The 15,978-nt window shown below is 39.8% G+C and overlaps 1 protein-coding gene across 1 annotated transcript in view; it reads right to left on the reverse strand.

Moving 5' to 3' along the window:
- Positions 1-425: 425 nt before the first annotated feature.
- Positions 426-15,978, reverse strand: part of MUC5AC (mucin 5AC, oligomeric mucus/gel-forming) — a 61,555-nt gene continuing 46,002 nt past the window's right edge. The window contains exons 41-59 of the mRNA XM_063331720.1: positions 14,021-14,420; positions 13,600-13,823; positions 12,560-12,734; positions 12,129-12,379; positions 10,154-10,337; positions 9,610-9,808; positions 8,454-8,632; positions 8,169-8,238; positions 7,759-7,859; positions 7,365-7,396; positions 6,393-6,570; positions 5,610-5,714; positions 5,379-5,413; positions 4,886-5,008; positions 4,679-4,777; positions 3,807-3,935; positions 2,932-2,989; positions 2,212-2,317; positions 426-1,676 (exon numbers count right to left, since the gene is read on the reverse strand). Of these exons, the coding sequence (XP_063187790.1) occupies positions 1,445-1,676; positions 2,212-2,317; positions 2,932-2,989; positions 3,807-3,935; positions 4,679-4,777; positions 4,886-5,008; positions 5,379-5,413; positions 5,610-5,714; positions 6,393-6,570; positions 7,365-7,396; positions 7,759-7,859; positions 8,169-8,238; positions 8,454-8,632; positions 9,610-9,808; positions 10,154-10,337; positions 12,129-12,379; positions 12,560-12,734; positions 13,600-13,823; positions 14,021-14,420 (2,880 nt within the window). The 3' untranslated portion in view covers positions 426-1,444. The remainder of the gene's footprint in view (positions 1,677-2,211; positions 2,318-2,931; positions 2,990-3,806; positions 3,936-4,678; positions 4,778-4,885; positions 5,009-5,378; positions 5,414-5,609; positions 5,715-6,392; positions 6,571-7,364; positions 7,397-7,758; positions 7,860-8,168; positions 8,239-8,453; positions 8,633-9,609; positions 9,809-10,153; positions 10,338-12,128; positions 12,380-12,559; positions 12,735-13,599; positions 13,824-14,020; positions 14,421-15,978) is intronic.

Here is a 15,978-nt window from a genome sequence, read left to right on the forward strand (position 1 = left end):
TGCAGTGCGCTCTAAATTATGAGTCTAACTGGTTTGGAATACTGTGGATAGTTTCTGTCTGTCAGGTAAAGAACTTTCAGAGCTACAAAATATGTACAGACTCAAAGATGTTCTTGCTTACTGGAAAGTCACTAATTGATAGCATTTGAGAGGATGTGCTTGGAGCAATTTCAGTATTTACTTTTGAGTGCCTTTCATTCAAAGCAGTATCAAAGCTCTATAGGGGGTTAGGTGCCGCAGTCTAGATTGACATTTGACCTGGAACTATTGAGAAAAGGCTGTAGTAGGATGGGAAGCAAATATTTTATGGGGCCAGCAACTCTCATGTGAGGGATTCAGTGAAAAGTCAAAGGAGACATGCTGTAAAATGCTTAAAATTTATTAATCATCATTACTTTTTTCATAAGGAACAAAAATAAAACAACATTCCAAAACAAATTAGAAGAAGGAAATATACCACACCCAGATAACATGACTAAGACTAAGAAATGGGATAACATTAATTCTGAAAGAAATGACCCAATAAATCAATTTTCCAAAAACAAAATAAATAGCAATGGTTCAACTTTTAAAAGTTATAGGAAAGAATTTACATATATTATTACTATTATAATTAATTATTATTATATTTTGTTTACAAAAATCCTTCATATGCCCCCGTTGGCAAAAATATATATATATATATACTTCTTCTGTAAACAGTTAACCACAAACAAAAAAAATCCATATATTCATACAGTTACTATGCTGATGGTGTTATGTAAACAAAGAGTAGTGTGCAGCAGCTTCTCATGATGGGATTTCTTTCTTTTTCTCACGAGAATATATAGGGAAATATGCCCATCATAAATGGTTCAAAATATTGAAGTTTATAGTTTTGAGAAGGTATGGCTTTTTGTTGGAGTCTAAGATTTCATCATCGCAAAAAAGAAAAAGAAACAGAGAGGTACAGTTTTCCTTGGGTTTTGCTTGTTGGTTTTCTGGACTTAAGGTTTTGATTTGTCTCAATGAATTGGAATTAAAATGTTATAAAAAAAGGTCTGTCTACGTCAATGGAAATATTAGATATTGTCAAGCATCTATATCATGCCACCCCAGGCAAGCTTCAAGCCAGAAAAGAATGTTGTTCTCATAATAGACTGTGCAAGTGTAAATCCAGCTCTCATTCTCATGTACAGCACTTCTCAGAAGACAAACAAACTAACAGAAATTGTCAAAATGACCTTATGCTGTACCTCTCAAGGTGTAAAAGAAAAGACATAAAAAACAATGGGAGATATATTGGTAATGAAAACTGAAATAGTGTAGACAGACATATTGAGTTTGCACACAGAAAATATCATCTATTCATGACAAAATTTAGCTGCTTTTGACACTTTTGTATTTTTTCAAAGTTTTTTTTTAGTCTTATTTTCAACCCTTTTTTGACAACTTCTCTCTAGTTCTAATTTTTGACATTCACTTGTTCCTGAGAGGCTTTTATCTGTTTTGTTGCCTGTTGGGTGCTGTCTTGGGGAATGCACTCAGTGTTCATACAGCTGCATTTCTCCACATAGGTGTATGAGTGATCAAGGTAGGTTCCGTCACTGCATGTCAGAGTAACCTTTCTTTGGCTGGTCTTGATTTCCTGACAACATGAGCATTTATGTTCCATCGTGTTCGCCTCTGGAGAATATCTGATTGCAAAACAAACAAAGGAAGAAAGATTCAGAAATTATGTGAGAAATACCACTGCTCCTCCCACTCATTACTAAATATAACCAGAAGCTGTGTGATTGCATGTAGGACTATTGCTAAATATCACCATTCTTACAGTACTGTGGTGAAATTTAAGTAAGTTGCCCCTCATTGTGAAAATGGGTGGATGGAACTCTTCTTTAAGGCACAGAAATAGTAAATTAATTAATCCAGATCACATATTAAGCCAGTCCAAAATGGGAGAATAGTGAGAAACAAATAACCTCACTTTTACATGGGCAAAATCAAAACTTGCCTCTATTCACTATGACATTGAACAGGTTGCTAAAACATTGTAAGTCTTATAATTAAGCTAATACAGCATCATGTCTGTTAAACATTCTAGTTAGCACAATCAAAACAGCTGACGACTGGGTAGGTGTTGGACATATTAGAAAATCACTTGTGATTTGCTTTATGTAGCTAGAGTAAAGAGTAGAAGACAAGAGACTGCAATTATCTTATACCACTTACCGTGAGGAAGCATCACAGCTGCCTTCACAGTATGTCATCTCAACAGGTGTAGGAGATACACATCCATGATATTTGATGACAATAGTAGTATTGTGCTTCATGCAACCTGAGGTTGTCACAAACCAAGGGAAAACATGTTAAAATATATGTGCATATAAATAGATATCTGTGTATGATTGTAGTAGAAAACTGTGATGGATGAAACTAAAATAGGAAATTAGGTCACAGTGCATTTCTCTTTTAGTTGCTAAGGGCCAAATGATGACTCTTGCTGCTTGTGTTATCAATGAATGAAAAGTTCCCTTTTGCTGATGCAACTTTGGTGCAGGATGCAGAAATAAAGAGCAGTACTGTGGCAACTGCTCAACGCACACCCACTTCCCAGGACTGGCTTCACTTTCTTCCTTAAAGAGGAACGGATCTATGGAAGTTGGAGAATAGTCATAGTCCTCTGCCTCCCACAAAAAGGCTAATGTTTAACACAAGGGGATGGAAAAGTTCACCATATCCGTGTTTTCCAAGGCCCTAAAGTGCATGCTGGAAATGTTCTGTTCCTTTCATTTTCCACCTGTTTCCTTTCTCACCCCAGCGTGAGGCAGTAGTCCCAAACTTGGTCTGTTCACCTCATCTGTCTGTGCATCTACCATGCAAGATGGACTAATATACCTAATAATTATCATATTATCATTACTTACTCTTAACAAAATTATCATTACTTACTCTTCAGATTTTTTTGGCACTTTTTACAGCAGCCATCGTCAGACAGTGTGATGTCATCCTTGAGTAGGAAAACAGAAAAAAAACCCTTCAGGTTTCATATCTACATACTAAAGCAGAGACTTTCCCTGCTTCCTAAGTTTCTCTGGCACCAGGAAGTTCTTTGTATTGACGTGGAATCTAATTTCAAGCAAGGCTAAATATTAAGGGCATGTAGCTACTTCAATTTAATACTAATAAGAGTTCTTTGAAAGCTGACATTGAGGAGGACTGAAACTGCTTTACTGTCATCAGAGTTTGGCAGTAAAACTTCAGAAATAAAGCTTGTAGCACATGTGGGATATTTTGAGTGACCACAGTCAGTACAGGTGAAGGATTATGTCAGACAGGGTGACCGAATTAATGAAATAACCGACTCCACAGATGTGTAGGGCTGGTCCTAATCTATCCTGGGCTGTATTATGTTGAATGATGTTGTGAACTGAAGTAGCTTATTTTCCTTCACCTTTTCGCTCAGTAGAAGAATTCTAAAAAAGAATTTATAATCTTAAATCATTTAGGAATACAAATCCTATTATTTTTTCAATAAGATTCTTGCTTCTAGATCGCCTGACACATTTAGGAATCCAAAACATTATGCTGTACCCTTTTCTCTAGTGCCCAATTCTCAGTGAGGGTTGATGTATCACCCATCTTCATTTTGAATTGCTTTTTTGAAATGAAATTTGATGGGGACCAGATTTATAGAGGGTAAAATGAGAGCTACATCCTGTGTGATGCTTCTGCTAGGTATTTTCCTTGGACACCACGATCCTTCTCTTAGTGGTGTTAGCCACTGCAACCTTTTCAAACATGAGAACTGGTAGAAGAGTACTTACTGGATCACAGTCTTCAGGGTTAAAGACAGGACAGCTTTTCTGTAAGACGACGTGAATGAACTGGTCATCATATTTTTCACACGTGTGAGTTGTACAGTTATCACCAGGTGGGTTCCAGTATTCCCCAACCTGAAAGTAGTTGAAATTAAAGTGAGTAAAAATCTTACATAAAAAAGAAACACCACCCCCCTGCCGAGTGTCTTATAATTACTGCCTACTGTGGTTTGATTACTCCGAACAGTTTCCTTGAATTTCAGCTGATAGTTACTTGTCATATTATCATTCTGCTGTAAGTCTTTTTCATTAACCAAGTGAAGAGGCTGTATTTTTATCTGGATAAGGACATGCTTTTTGTATGAATAGGATAAGTATGTGTACTCATTTGGAGAGATTAATTTGTTTCACTGGTTTTGTCATCAGAATTTATGGGTATGTCTATTCACATACATGGCAGAATTTCTACTGGCTTCGATAACTCATCCTGTCCTAAAGTTCTCAGCTAACTTGAGATTGACTGTTAGGAGCAGAAAATTACCTCTATAGATAAAATTATCCTTCCAGCAAAATGGGTGCTATATTTTCAGAGCTGAAGGCAAATAAGGGCCCACAGCTTTGACCTATATATTTTTCTATGTTGAATTCTGAAAGCCGTTGTTCAGTATCACAGTTGCTTCCAGAAGTCCTAATTAGAACTGGAGTTTCATGGCTCAAGGTACCGTTCAAACTGTGTGAGACAGTCCATTCCCTGCCTGAATAAGCATTTGTCCAACACGAGAAAAGATGCAGCAAATAAATGTGACAAAGACAAGGAGAGGAAAGAGTAAAAGGAATAGCAGAGTTCACCAAAAGTGAACTAAACCAGGCATAGTTACCTGGAGCACACGTGTAATGTTGTCTCCCACAGTTGCTATACAAGCCGCTGCCTTGCATGTGCCGCAGCACTGTCCAGGTATCTTTGTATACTTATAACCCTGTTTTGAAAGAAATAGAGAGGAAATGACATTGAGTCACAAAACTGTCCTTAACTGGTGGATATCGAGCTGTAGGGTAGGAATTACTGACACCAAAATATCACTCACCACTGGGCAGTATGTGTCACAGGTAACAGTCTTGCACTTGACAGTAGTGTGGTGAGGGCTTGGGTAAGAGGATTCAGAGCAGGTACATTCTTCACAGGGGCCTGACGGAATGACAGCTCCAGGCTAGGGGATGTCAATAAAAAAGTCATTATTAGTCAGTAAAAGCAAGTTACTTTGTGTATGTATGTCACAGAAAATACAAAGCTGAATGATGTATGGGCTAAACTATCCTTAAATACAATTTTCGTTGTTTTATTTAAGCAGAGTTTCTGTTGTTCATAATATCAATTTTGGAATTCAGTTTTGTGAACGCAGAAAGGAGAGCAGAAAATGCTTTTGCTTGGAGCGAGGGTGTTGATATGCTGACCTCAATTAAATAAGTTTTATCTCAGGCCTTTCTGCAAAATATGATCCATGGTAGGAGTCTCAAAAACATTGTGTTGTGAACCTATGTGAAGGTGTATTTTTATAGTGAGTTACTCTGTGTACTTACTGCATAGTAGGTTTCATTGACTACACAGCCATGTCCTGTAAAGAAGGAAGAAAGATGATGTCAATAGAGGTGTAAGTTTTAAGAAGCAGAGGTATGTGAAAAAACTGCTGCTTTATTGGCCCAATATGATAACACAGATAATTTCCATCTTTCTCTTTCAAGGTTTTTGCATTCATAAACTTAGGAAAATATAGCTGTGAATAACGCATGAAGAAGGTGCATAGTACTTACTGCATTCAAAGGTAGGACAGCATTTTCCAGGCTGCATTGTTGTGACTACTTCCTGTCCCTCTAAGCACGGGGGGGTGGCCTCAGGGCAGAGGCTTGTGTTGCAGTCTGTTTAATGCGAGAGGATATAGAAAATAACAAACTCAGAATTTTTAAATGAAAGTAATTTTGTTTTGTGTGAACTTCAGAAGTTTCCCCATGGGGCAAGTATGGTGGTGTTTGCTCAAGCTAGTTTAATGCCTAATTCGGTATATTTGCCCGGCTATTTTTAAAGTGAATGGGCTTTTCCATAGCCTTTGTAAAACAAAGCATTGTCTGAGAAGTGTAGAGTGGTGATTGCTGGGAAGAGATATTTCCAAAAAGAAATTTGTGCCAGCTGGGAAATCTGGTGACTCTCAGAGGTTCAGGATTTTTTCTGAGCAATTTTTAAATGGTCAAGACCTTTTTTTTTTGTTAAGATATTTTTTTTTATAGTGGTCTTTGAAACAGAAAATGCTTTGTCTAGTTTTTCAATACTGTTTCAGGTGGTGGCAGTATTTAAGTTTTTCAATGTTAATTTATAGGAGATTTCCATTTTTCTGTGTCTATGTGAAATATTTTCATCTTTAACTTTGTTGTGTTCAGGCATCTAGTAAATGCTCTGCAAGAAGATTCTAAGAAGTGGGATGAGGGAGAACAGCATTATGAAATCAATGCAAAGTATTAAACAAATAAGAAATTATTGCTGTAGTTCCCCAAAATAAATACAGTATATTCCCCACATTAAAGAACTAAGACAGTACTTACAGCACTCAGTCCTGGTACAGCACGGATCTTCTGGTATCTGTACCTGAACAGGCATATAACCTGGTTCGTCACAAAATACTTGCTGTGTCAGAGAACATTTGTGTTTTGTACAGTGCACTTTAAGAGTATTTTTGTCACAGACACATTCCTGGCAATCTCTTGTCCATTTCTCTCCTGGCTATATAAAGAAGAAAAATAAAATAAAATAAGAGAAAAAATATGTATCAACTTAAACCGAAATAATTCTATTTGTTTCTAGCTGACTTATTCATGGATACAGTGATACCTGATTATACGAGCCTTTTTATATTTCTAGTAATTTTAGATTTTATAAGAAACCCTCAAACTGAAACTAATTAGGGGAAGATAGGTTCTGAGCATGTTCACACAGCTATAACTTTCTATTTATTAGTAGTGTTAGTATGAGGGATACAAGAGGTCTAAAGGAGAAGTGATTGAGCAGTGCGTGCATTTTTGAATAAGAAATTATCATACGACATACTCATTTGCACATTGAGTTACAGAGAGAAATTTCTATAGTTTGTATGCAGCTGAGGAACTAAGAATGCAGACTATCAACATTATCAGCAATAGGTAAATTTTGTTATCCCTCTGTCCCTTCATCTCTAGTAACTTTAGGGAGCCAAATTTGTGGAAATAAAGAAGCACATATGCCAAAGTTCCACTACTGCTATCTATCTCTTTTTTCTTTCTTTCTTTCTTCCTTTTTTTCCGGTATGTGAGGTGATGATTATTGAAAGAATATCCCATCACGTACTGTTACATTTCTTAGGGAGTAATGTGGTTTCTGCTCTGGCACTCATAATTATTTTTAAGACTCAAAGGGAATGAACATTTGGAAAAAAACAGGTGTCTCCTCCAACCTCAGCAAAACTTTGCTTTTGTGAAACATTAAGTATCCCCTTGCTTCCTTGTCTGTGCTTGATAAACCACATTGATTGTGATACTCACCTCTCTGGATAGTCCATTTGGTTCCCTACAAGCTGGAAAGAAAAAAAAAAAATCAGAATGGAGATTTACACCACTGAAAACTGACATAAAGGAGTAAATTTGTGCAGTTTCAAATAGAAATACTGTGAAGAGAAAACTAACAAGAAAATTAATATGCAGTCCATTTTTTTCTGAAATGTAGAGTTCTACCACCTTGGTAGGTCGCGTGTAAGGAAGGAAGGTGGAAAAAAGGTAATGCTGATTGTTATTCGATTTTTAGATGGGGAGATTAAAGGAGTTTAAAGAGGCTGATTTGCCTATAACTGACAATGTAGAAGAGGGCAGTAGAACACAGGCCTCCTGACTGTCAATCCTGATGTCTATTTATTCCCCAAACTAGCTACAGATTACTTACAGCATTCAGAGACACAGATGTTGCTGTTTTCACTCACAAGTGTCATTCCTTCAGGACAGAAACATCCTTCAGTTACTCCATAGCCAGGAAGCTCAACAAGGCTAGAGTGGGAAGAATGTACATATTTGAGTACAATGTTTTTGTGGTGAAGCAGGAGAGAGAGCAGCATATGTGGAAGGTTGCCATGTCAGATACGAGGGAGACAAAAGAATTTACATTTTTTGAAGTGCAACAGGAAATGTATATTCATGAAGCTGATTGATATATATAAATCTTGAATAAATTATCTAAATTCTCAAGACATTTCGTTATGAAGTTACTCCATTTTCTAACAAAAGTAGATAGGTAAAACAGAAAAAAAGAAAAATATAAACCGTTGTTTTGAGAAGGTTTTTTTTGTCTTTCCATACCTTTGGTCACAGGTAGCAGAACTAATGGGCCCACATGGCTTGTATACCATGTTTGATGCACAGTTGTATGCTGTATGGAAAAAGAAGAAAAAAGGTCAAAAATTGACAGTAGATGCATTTTTGCAGCAAAAGTGACTACAGCTTTGCCTTCTTCATCTGCAGCTTCTGTGATGTTGCTGTGTTTTTGTAAACGGAAGTGAAGTGATAGATGTAAGGTGTGTTTACTGAATAAAATACTAATTGCTACCATTTCTCACACACATTTTTGAGCTCTGCAATACTTACGGCATGTATTGTTGGTCTTTCCTCTCCAGTCAATGCAGACACCTCTAGAAGCACACTCTGTAGCATATATCTCCAAACTGGAACACTGCATGGATTCATCTTCTATGCGACATCCATCAAAAACACAGCCTTTGAAAAATGGTTCCGGTGGTATCACGGCATGGCATTCTGCAAAAATCCTGCAGGCAGAAAAGAAACCAAAGCCCATTTCTGTTAACCAGTCATTATATAAAATCCAGCACTTCCCAGCTAATGGCACACGAGACTCTGCTTCAGGAAAGAATGTATTACGAGAAAAAAACCTCTAAGAATGGCCAATACTCTGGGAGACAGATTGAGGAAGGGAAAGGTTAGGAAATTTGAAGCTCCTTTTTATTATTTTTTTTCCCCTCTAAAAAGGCTAATGGTCATAGTGTTTCTGTAGGTATACACAACTCTTCATCAGTCTGACACCAGAAATTTCATTAAAAAGGCAACTGCGTCAGATTGAGGGGAAAAGGGATGATAAAAGTAGCTGAGAGAGAGAAAAATTGCACACACAATAGCTCATAACTTATTAGACACTACAGCAAGCATGTGTAAGGGGCCTTTGTAAGTGACCCAGCTGAAAAATCACTTTTGTTAGAGCTCACACAAGTATAGGAAATACTGCTGGAAACAAGCCTTTGCGCTTTTGGAGCTCCATGCTTTATATAAAATGTACAAAGAATGAAGGACAATTTTTGGCTGAGATGTTTCTGTCTGCTCTATTAACCTGGTTAGTAATCAGGTACTTTATGGTTTGTACTGAAGGCCCACTTTGAATTTAGAGTACAGTCTTTACTTAATAGTGTAACTAAGAGCGGGTGAGAATAGTCTGGAAGGTAGGTAGGGAGAAAGATACCATAAATCTGTGTGGTTGCAACCCAGCAAGTATGGATTTTAGTGCTTGCTGCATCCCTGATTTTCTGACTTCACCTCTGCTTGCTCAGTTATCTTTGGCATGCAAGTCATTAAAGAAGAGCAGTTTCTTTTGCAAAGGCCTTTTACTGTATATATCCTGTCATTAAGCTGACATTTTCAGCTGTTATCACATGCTAGGGCTATAGTTCTTACTCTTCTTGTAAGATACTGAGACAGTTTTGTCTAGAAGGAGTGAATTCATTTTTTTTCTTACTCGCTCCAGATAAGGTTGCAGAGAGGAGGTGTTTCACAGTGAGGCTTTGGTGAAGGTGTCGTTACAACTGGTGGTATTGGTACTCCATGGCATGACTTGTTGTTATCAACGATCCAGTGATGAGCCATTTGGGGACAGGAAGAAATGATCTTACCACTTGGTAAGCGGCATTCATCTAATTTGTTATTTGTACATGTTCCTGGAAGAGACAAACTATGTAAGTTTCATAAGACCCATCAGAGATGCACAGTACATGATTGTGCTGATATCACATTTAGATGTGATGTGCTAATGAAATGTGTAAGGTGCCTTGCTTCATAGGGAGTGCTTTCTTTACAGTTACATGAACTTTAGGTTAGGGAAAAACGCACAAACCTAAACCAACCAGAAATACTGAGTTTTTGATCCTACAGAAGTTGAAAAGCAGAACTCTTTTCATTTCCATTTTACTGCTGTTTTAAAATTTCTGTCAATAATGAGATTGCATAGCCAGAGCGGATGAGAATAACCATGGTAGGGTGGGGAATGGGTGCATCTGTCTTACCACACTGTCCTTCGGTGTTGTTGCCAAATTTGCTGTATGGGAGTTTCACGGAGAAAATCAGCCCACTAAAGGTGATGGTTGCACCAATCTCTGGTATTTCAACAATCATGTTGATGCCAAGTGTGGAGAAAGAAATGCCATCTTTTTTGAAGCCTGGTTTGACAATCTTCTTGTTGAAGTACATCTGAATGCGGGGTTACAAAAACCACAACTTCAGAATAAGCACTGCTTCTGGCTGATTGTTTTAAATAATGTGGCTTTTAGTCTTCATAATCATGCATAACACCGTATTGTTGTGCATCACATCCAATACCCATCGGCATCGCAATATTAATATCTTATTAATATCTCAGCTTGTATTGCTATATTGCTACAGTGTGATAATAATCTAAGTGGCCTCTAGGTACGATGTTTGTGCGGATTGTGTGTGCTAATGCACAGCATTCTAAATCCAAGTATTTTCTTTGTAACCCTCATCATTTTGTTTATTGTAAACATTTTTCATATGAAAATGAGTGGTAGTTTTCTTTAACTCCAGAAATATTCCTGCCATTATTATGTAATAATTTTGCTGCAAAATCACACTATCCCTATATTACATGTTGCTTGGCATTGGAAGAGTTGTCTGAATTCAAAATGAAGTCAAATTTCCCTGGTGCCAATTTTATATAGTAGTCGTATTTTTTTGTTAATCTAAGGTGTTCCATTTGCAGTCTCTGTCTTATATGAGCTAATGAAGGTGGACATACTTGCTTAGTAAGTTTTTGTCGTGAATTATTCTGCAACTTTCTCCTCATCAAATTGGGATACAGTAAGAGTTAAAACTGTCAGTTACTGTTTTCCTTCACAGGGTTTTCTTTCAATGGACTAACTATTTCGGCATACCTTTCTGACTGTAGGTAAGGAGAACTTGGCATGGCTCTGTAGGAGGAGAGTGCATATTGGGGTAGACTTTTCCTCCTACCTCTTTGTGTTCTCTAATCAACTAATAATTTCCCCAGTGTAACAGTGAGACTGACTTTGCATTTTCACTGGCTTGCGAGCGCTAGTGAATGATCACGAAGGTAAAGTGACACCCCCAGTTACCCCTTTTCACAGAATCACACAGAATCACAGAATGGTTCAGATTGGAAGGGACCTTAAAGATCATCTAGTTCCAATGCCCCTGCCCTGGGCAGGGACACGTCCCACTAGACCGGGTTGCTCAAAGCCTCATCCAGCCTGGCCTTGAACACTTCCAGGGATGGGGCATCGACAACTTCCCTGGGCAACCTGTTCCAGTGCCTCACCACCCTCACAGTAAAGAACTTCCTGATATCCAATCTAAATCTCCCCTCTTTCAGTTTGAGGGCGTTACCCCGTGTCCTATCATTACAATTCCTCATGAAGAGTCCCTCCCCATCCTTCCTGTAGGCCCCACCTTTCTTCAGCTATACATCCCTTCCTGGCAGGCAATTGGACGGGGAAGCATGTGATGGCTCTGTTTGGTGCCTGAAGTTCCTTATGCAGAGGAAGCAGTGCCTAGTCATCCAGCTGCTAAGGGATCTATACCCATGTTCTCCATGAGAGAAGAATCATGCTTGTGATATGCATTCATGTTTCTTCATAATGTCTTTGTTTACATAAGTGAATAGCACAATGTACTAATTTTCATGAAACATGAATCAAGCACCAATGTAAGCATTCCTTCTGTCTTCTCTCTCTATCAGCTGTATTAGTCTGTTTCCTAATGTTAGTTATATATACTTATACATGCACATACTATATTCATATCTGCATAGTGCTAAGCCGTTTCTGACATTTTGTTCTTAGAAACTGGTATAATCTTCTTTTTTTATCCTAATGATACTCTCTGCCTTCATCACCTCCATGATATGATATTCTAACAGACTATATTTCAAATGAGAATCAGTAAGATCTATGGACCTTATTTCTTTTTTGAAAAAATACAGAAATAAAAAACTTAGTATTTTACCACATTGGTCATGACACCATTCATGAGTTGACGGGTCAGCACCACTTCTGCAGATTTGTAGAAAATAATAATGGATTTAGGGCAGGAAAGTCCATCTTTTGCATCACAATAATAATTGTCAATGTAAACACGGAAGTTGTCGTATTTAGGTACAATCTGTTTCACCAGGACGTAAGTGCAGTTTTCAAGGAAAGTATAATAGGTTCCATCAAAAGTAATATAATGAGGATCACCCCATCCACTGCACACACCTGGTAGAGAGAAAATATTTAGAAGATTAAAAATAAAATTAGTGTAGAAGAAAAAACTGAGAAACTGAAGTGAATTTATACAATTTATAGAGCAACCCTAAGAAAACAAAATGCCCATATAATCTGTGAAAAGTTTTACGTTTTGCAAAAAAGGTTGTTCCTTAATCTACTGGTGCTTACATTGACACTCATAATGGTAACAGCAGCCGTTTTCATCAGGTACCAGTATTGCCGGATATTTGTTCGCACAGGTAATTTCCTTTACAGGTGGGCAGTGCGTTGGAATTACTTCTACCTTGTTGTCTCCCTTACACACGAGTTCTGTACAGTTGGTTAATTTGTATCTTTGTCCAATCTGCAAAATGAACAAAAATTGCTGTCACAGGAGTTTGCAAACAGATATGAACTTTACTCATCTTTTTAGTTTAATGGTATATTGTTTCCAGAAATGGTGGTGTTGGAAAGGAAATTAATATGTGTTACTTCTCTTCAATTGTGGTAATAGTGATTTGCAATGTTGACCAGAGGTATTAATAATTCTGACCATAATATGGAGGATCAGAAACTGGTTTGTTTTCCAAATCTGAAGCAAATACTAAAATGAAAATCACTGGTAGGACAAGGTTGTCAACATACTAAACAATTAATTTTTTAATGCTAAAAGGAAGTGGGAACCTTAATTTCAACTGTTTCTTCTTCATGAGGAGCTCTTCTGAGGTTTGGGGAGATAGGTCTTAGGTTAAGGGAACTAATGTCCTTTATACTTGCTGTGCATACTGTACATGCCTGTCAGCACAGACCATCACTATCGGAAAAAAAAAGAGAATGTGTACAGAAGTGCAGATAAGAGGGCAAGAGGACAGAAACAGATAAAAGCCTGCACAGTAGCTTAAATGTTTCTATTGAGTGAAGAAAAAAAATGCACAAGAAAACTTCCTCTATTGTTTCAGTAAGAAGGTTTGTTATTATACAATGCTGTGCATCAGAAAGTGTTTGACTAGCAATAAATTCAATAGAAAAGATTATTGTAGCTTGCTTTCCCAGTATGAAAAAAAATATAAAGAAGACGTACAAATTTTATCACGTGTATATTGCTCATCATCAGTAGCACTTATTCTGGCGATCTGAACATAGAAAGTTTGAAGACTGCAAACAGTTTCTTTCTGGTGTCAACCTAACACTGATGTTATTAATCATAACATAACAAAGAAACTACATACTTGTAGGGGAGGGTAAGTAGAAGACACACAACCGTGAAAAGGAACTCTTGTAGAAGTGGTAGGCAGAGGAACTGAGGTTGTTATGGTAGACCATTCAGGGGAAGTAGTGGTTAGAGGAGTAGTAATGTTACAATGTGCAGTGTGTCGTTCAACTATACACGTTGGACTACAGATGGCATAAAATCTACATCCATCACTATCCATTTTGTTGTAAATCAAATCCCCTAAAAAAAAAAAAAGAAAATAGGTTACTATACAACGATAAAAAACACAAAAAACCCCACAAATTAATCAAGGTACTGCAAAATCCCAAGAAAAAAATTGGAACATATTAACGAGAAAATAAGGAAAATGTGATGAAAAAAAAAAAAGCAAGTGTTAAATAAAAGATATCAAGAACGATGCAAACAGGTAAACTAACCAGGTGAAAAAATAGCATCCCCAATTTTACAGAAACATGGTGTTAATGCAGAGGTAGAAGTGCTGCTGAATAATGGTTCAGGTATGGTAGTAGTGGTGACAGTGGGTCTGGTGGTGGGCAAGGGTGTGGTGATGTGGCAACTGTAGTTAGGAGTGCAGCAGAGGACGCGGATCCTGTAGTTGAGGCACATCTTAAATTTGCCAGTCTGGTCTTCGTTCTTGCACACCAGTCCAAAGTTGACGTCGCACTGCACGACCTGTCCGACGTGTTGGATGGAAACCTCGGGGTAGTCCTCCGCCTGGCACTCGATTTCCTTTGGCTGTTGACAGACTTTCTTCCCGGCGGCGCGGATGTGCTGGTAGGTTTCGAAGTCTCCCTGGCTGGGTCCCGAGGAGGGGAAGTCGACGTCGAACCATTCGCTCCAGGAGCACACTTCGGGTTCACAGGTGGTAGTGGACGGGGTGGTGGTGCGGATCTCGGTGGGGTGGGATGTGGAAGGTGTTGGCGTGGGGCTGGTGGTGCTGGTGGAGGTTTCTGTTGTGGTTTCCGAGGAGGTGGGCTGCGTGGTGGTGGTGGTGGAGGTCGTGACTGTGGTGGAGGTTGGGGCGGTGGTGGTTGATCTGTGGAAGGTGGTGATGGTGGGTCTGGTGGTGGGCAAGGGTGTGGTGACGTGGCAATTGTAGTTAGGAGTGCAGCAGAGGACGCGGATCCTGTAGTTGAGGCACATCTTAAATTTGCCAGTCTGGTCTTCGTTCTTGCACACCAGTCCAAAGTTGACGTCGCACTGCACGACCTGTCCGACGTGTTGGATGGAAACCTCGGGGTAGTCCTCCGCCTGGCACTCGATTTCCTTTGGCTGTTGACAGACTTTCTTCCCGGCGGCGCGGATGTGCTGGTAGGTTTCGAAGTCTCCCTGGCTGGGTCCCGCAGAGGGGAAGTCGACGTCGAACCATTCGCTCCAGGAGCACACTTCGGGTTCACAGGTGGTAGTGGACGGGGTGGTGGTGCGGATCTCGGTGGGGTGGGATGTGGAAGGTGTTGGCGTGGGGCTGGTGGTGCTGGTGGAGGTTTGCGTTGTGGTTTCCGAGGAGGTGGGCTGCGTGGTGGTGGTGGTGGAGGTCGTGACTGTGGTGGAGGTTGGGGCGGTGGTGGTTGATCTGTGGAAGGTGGTGATGGTGGGTGTGGTGGTGGGCAAGGGTGTGGTGACGTGGCAATTGTAGTTAGGAGTGCAGCAGAGGACGCGGATCCTGTAGTTGAGGCACATCTTAAATTTGCCAGTCTGGTCTTCGTTCTTGCACACCAGTCCAAAGTTGACGTCGCACTGCACGACCTGTCCGACGTGTTGGATGGAAACCTCGGGGTAGTCCTCCGCCTGGCACTCGATTTCCTTTGGCTGTTGACAGACTTTCTTCCCGGCGGCGTGGATGTGCTGGTAGGTTTCGAAGTCTCCCTGGCTGGGTCCCGCAGAGGGGAAGTCGACGTCGAACCATTCGCTCCAGGAGCACACTTCGGGTTCACAGGTGGTAGTGGACGGGGTGGTGGTGCGGATCTCGGTGGGGTGGGATGTGGAAGGTGTTGGCGTGGGGCTGGTGGTGCTGGTGGAGGTTTGTGTTGTGGTTTCCGAGGAGGTGGGCTGCGTGGTGGTGGTGGTGGAGGTCGTGACTGTGGTGGAGGTTGGGGCGGTGGTGGTTGATCTGTGGAAGGTGGTGATGGTGGGTGTGGTGGTGGGCAAGGGTGTGGTGACGTGGCAATTGTAGTTAGGAGTGCAGCAGAGGACGCGGATCCTGTAGTTGAGGCACATCTTAAATTTGCCAGTCTGGTCTTCGTTCTTGCACACCAGTCCAAAGTTGACGTCGCACTGCACGACCTGTCCGACGTGTTGGATGGAAACCTCAGGGTAGTCCTCCGCCTGGCACTCGATTTCCTTTGGCTGTTGACAGACTTTCTTCCCGGCGGCG

Source organism: Chroicocephalus ridibundus, chromosome 4, assembly GCF_963924245.1.
Source record: "Chroicocephalus ridibundus chromosome 4, bChrRid1.1, whole genome shotgun sequence".
Taxonomy (NCBI): domain Eukaryota; kingdom Metazoa; phylum Chordata; class Aves; order Charadriiformes; family Laridae; genus Chroicocephalus; species Chroicocephalus ridibundus.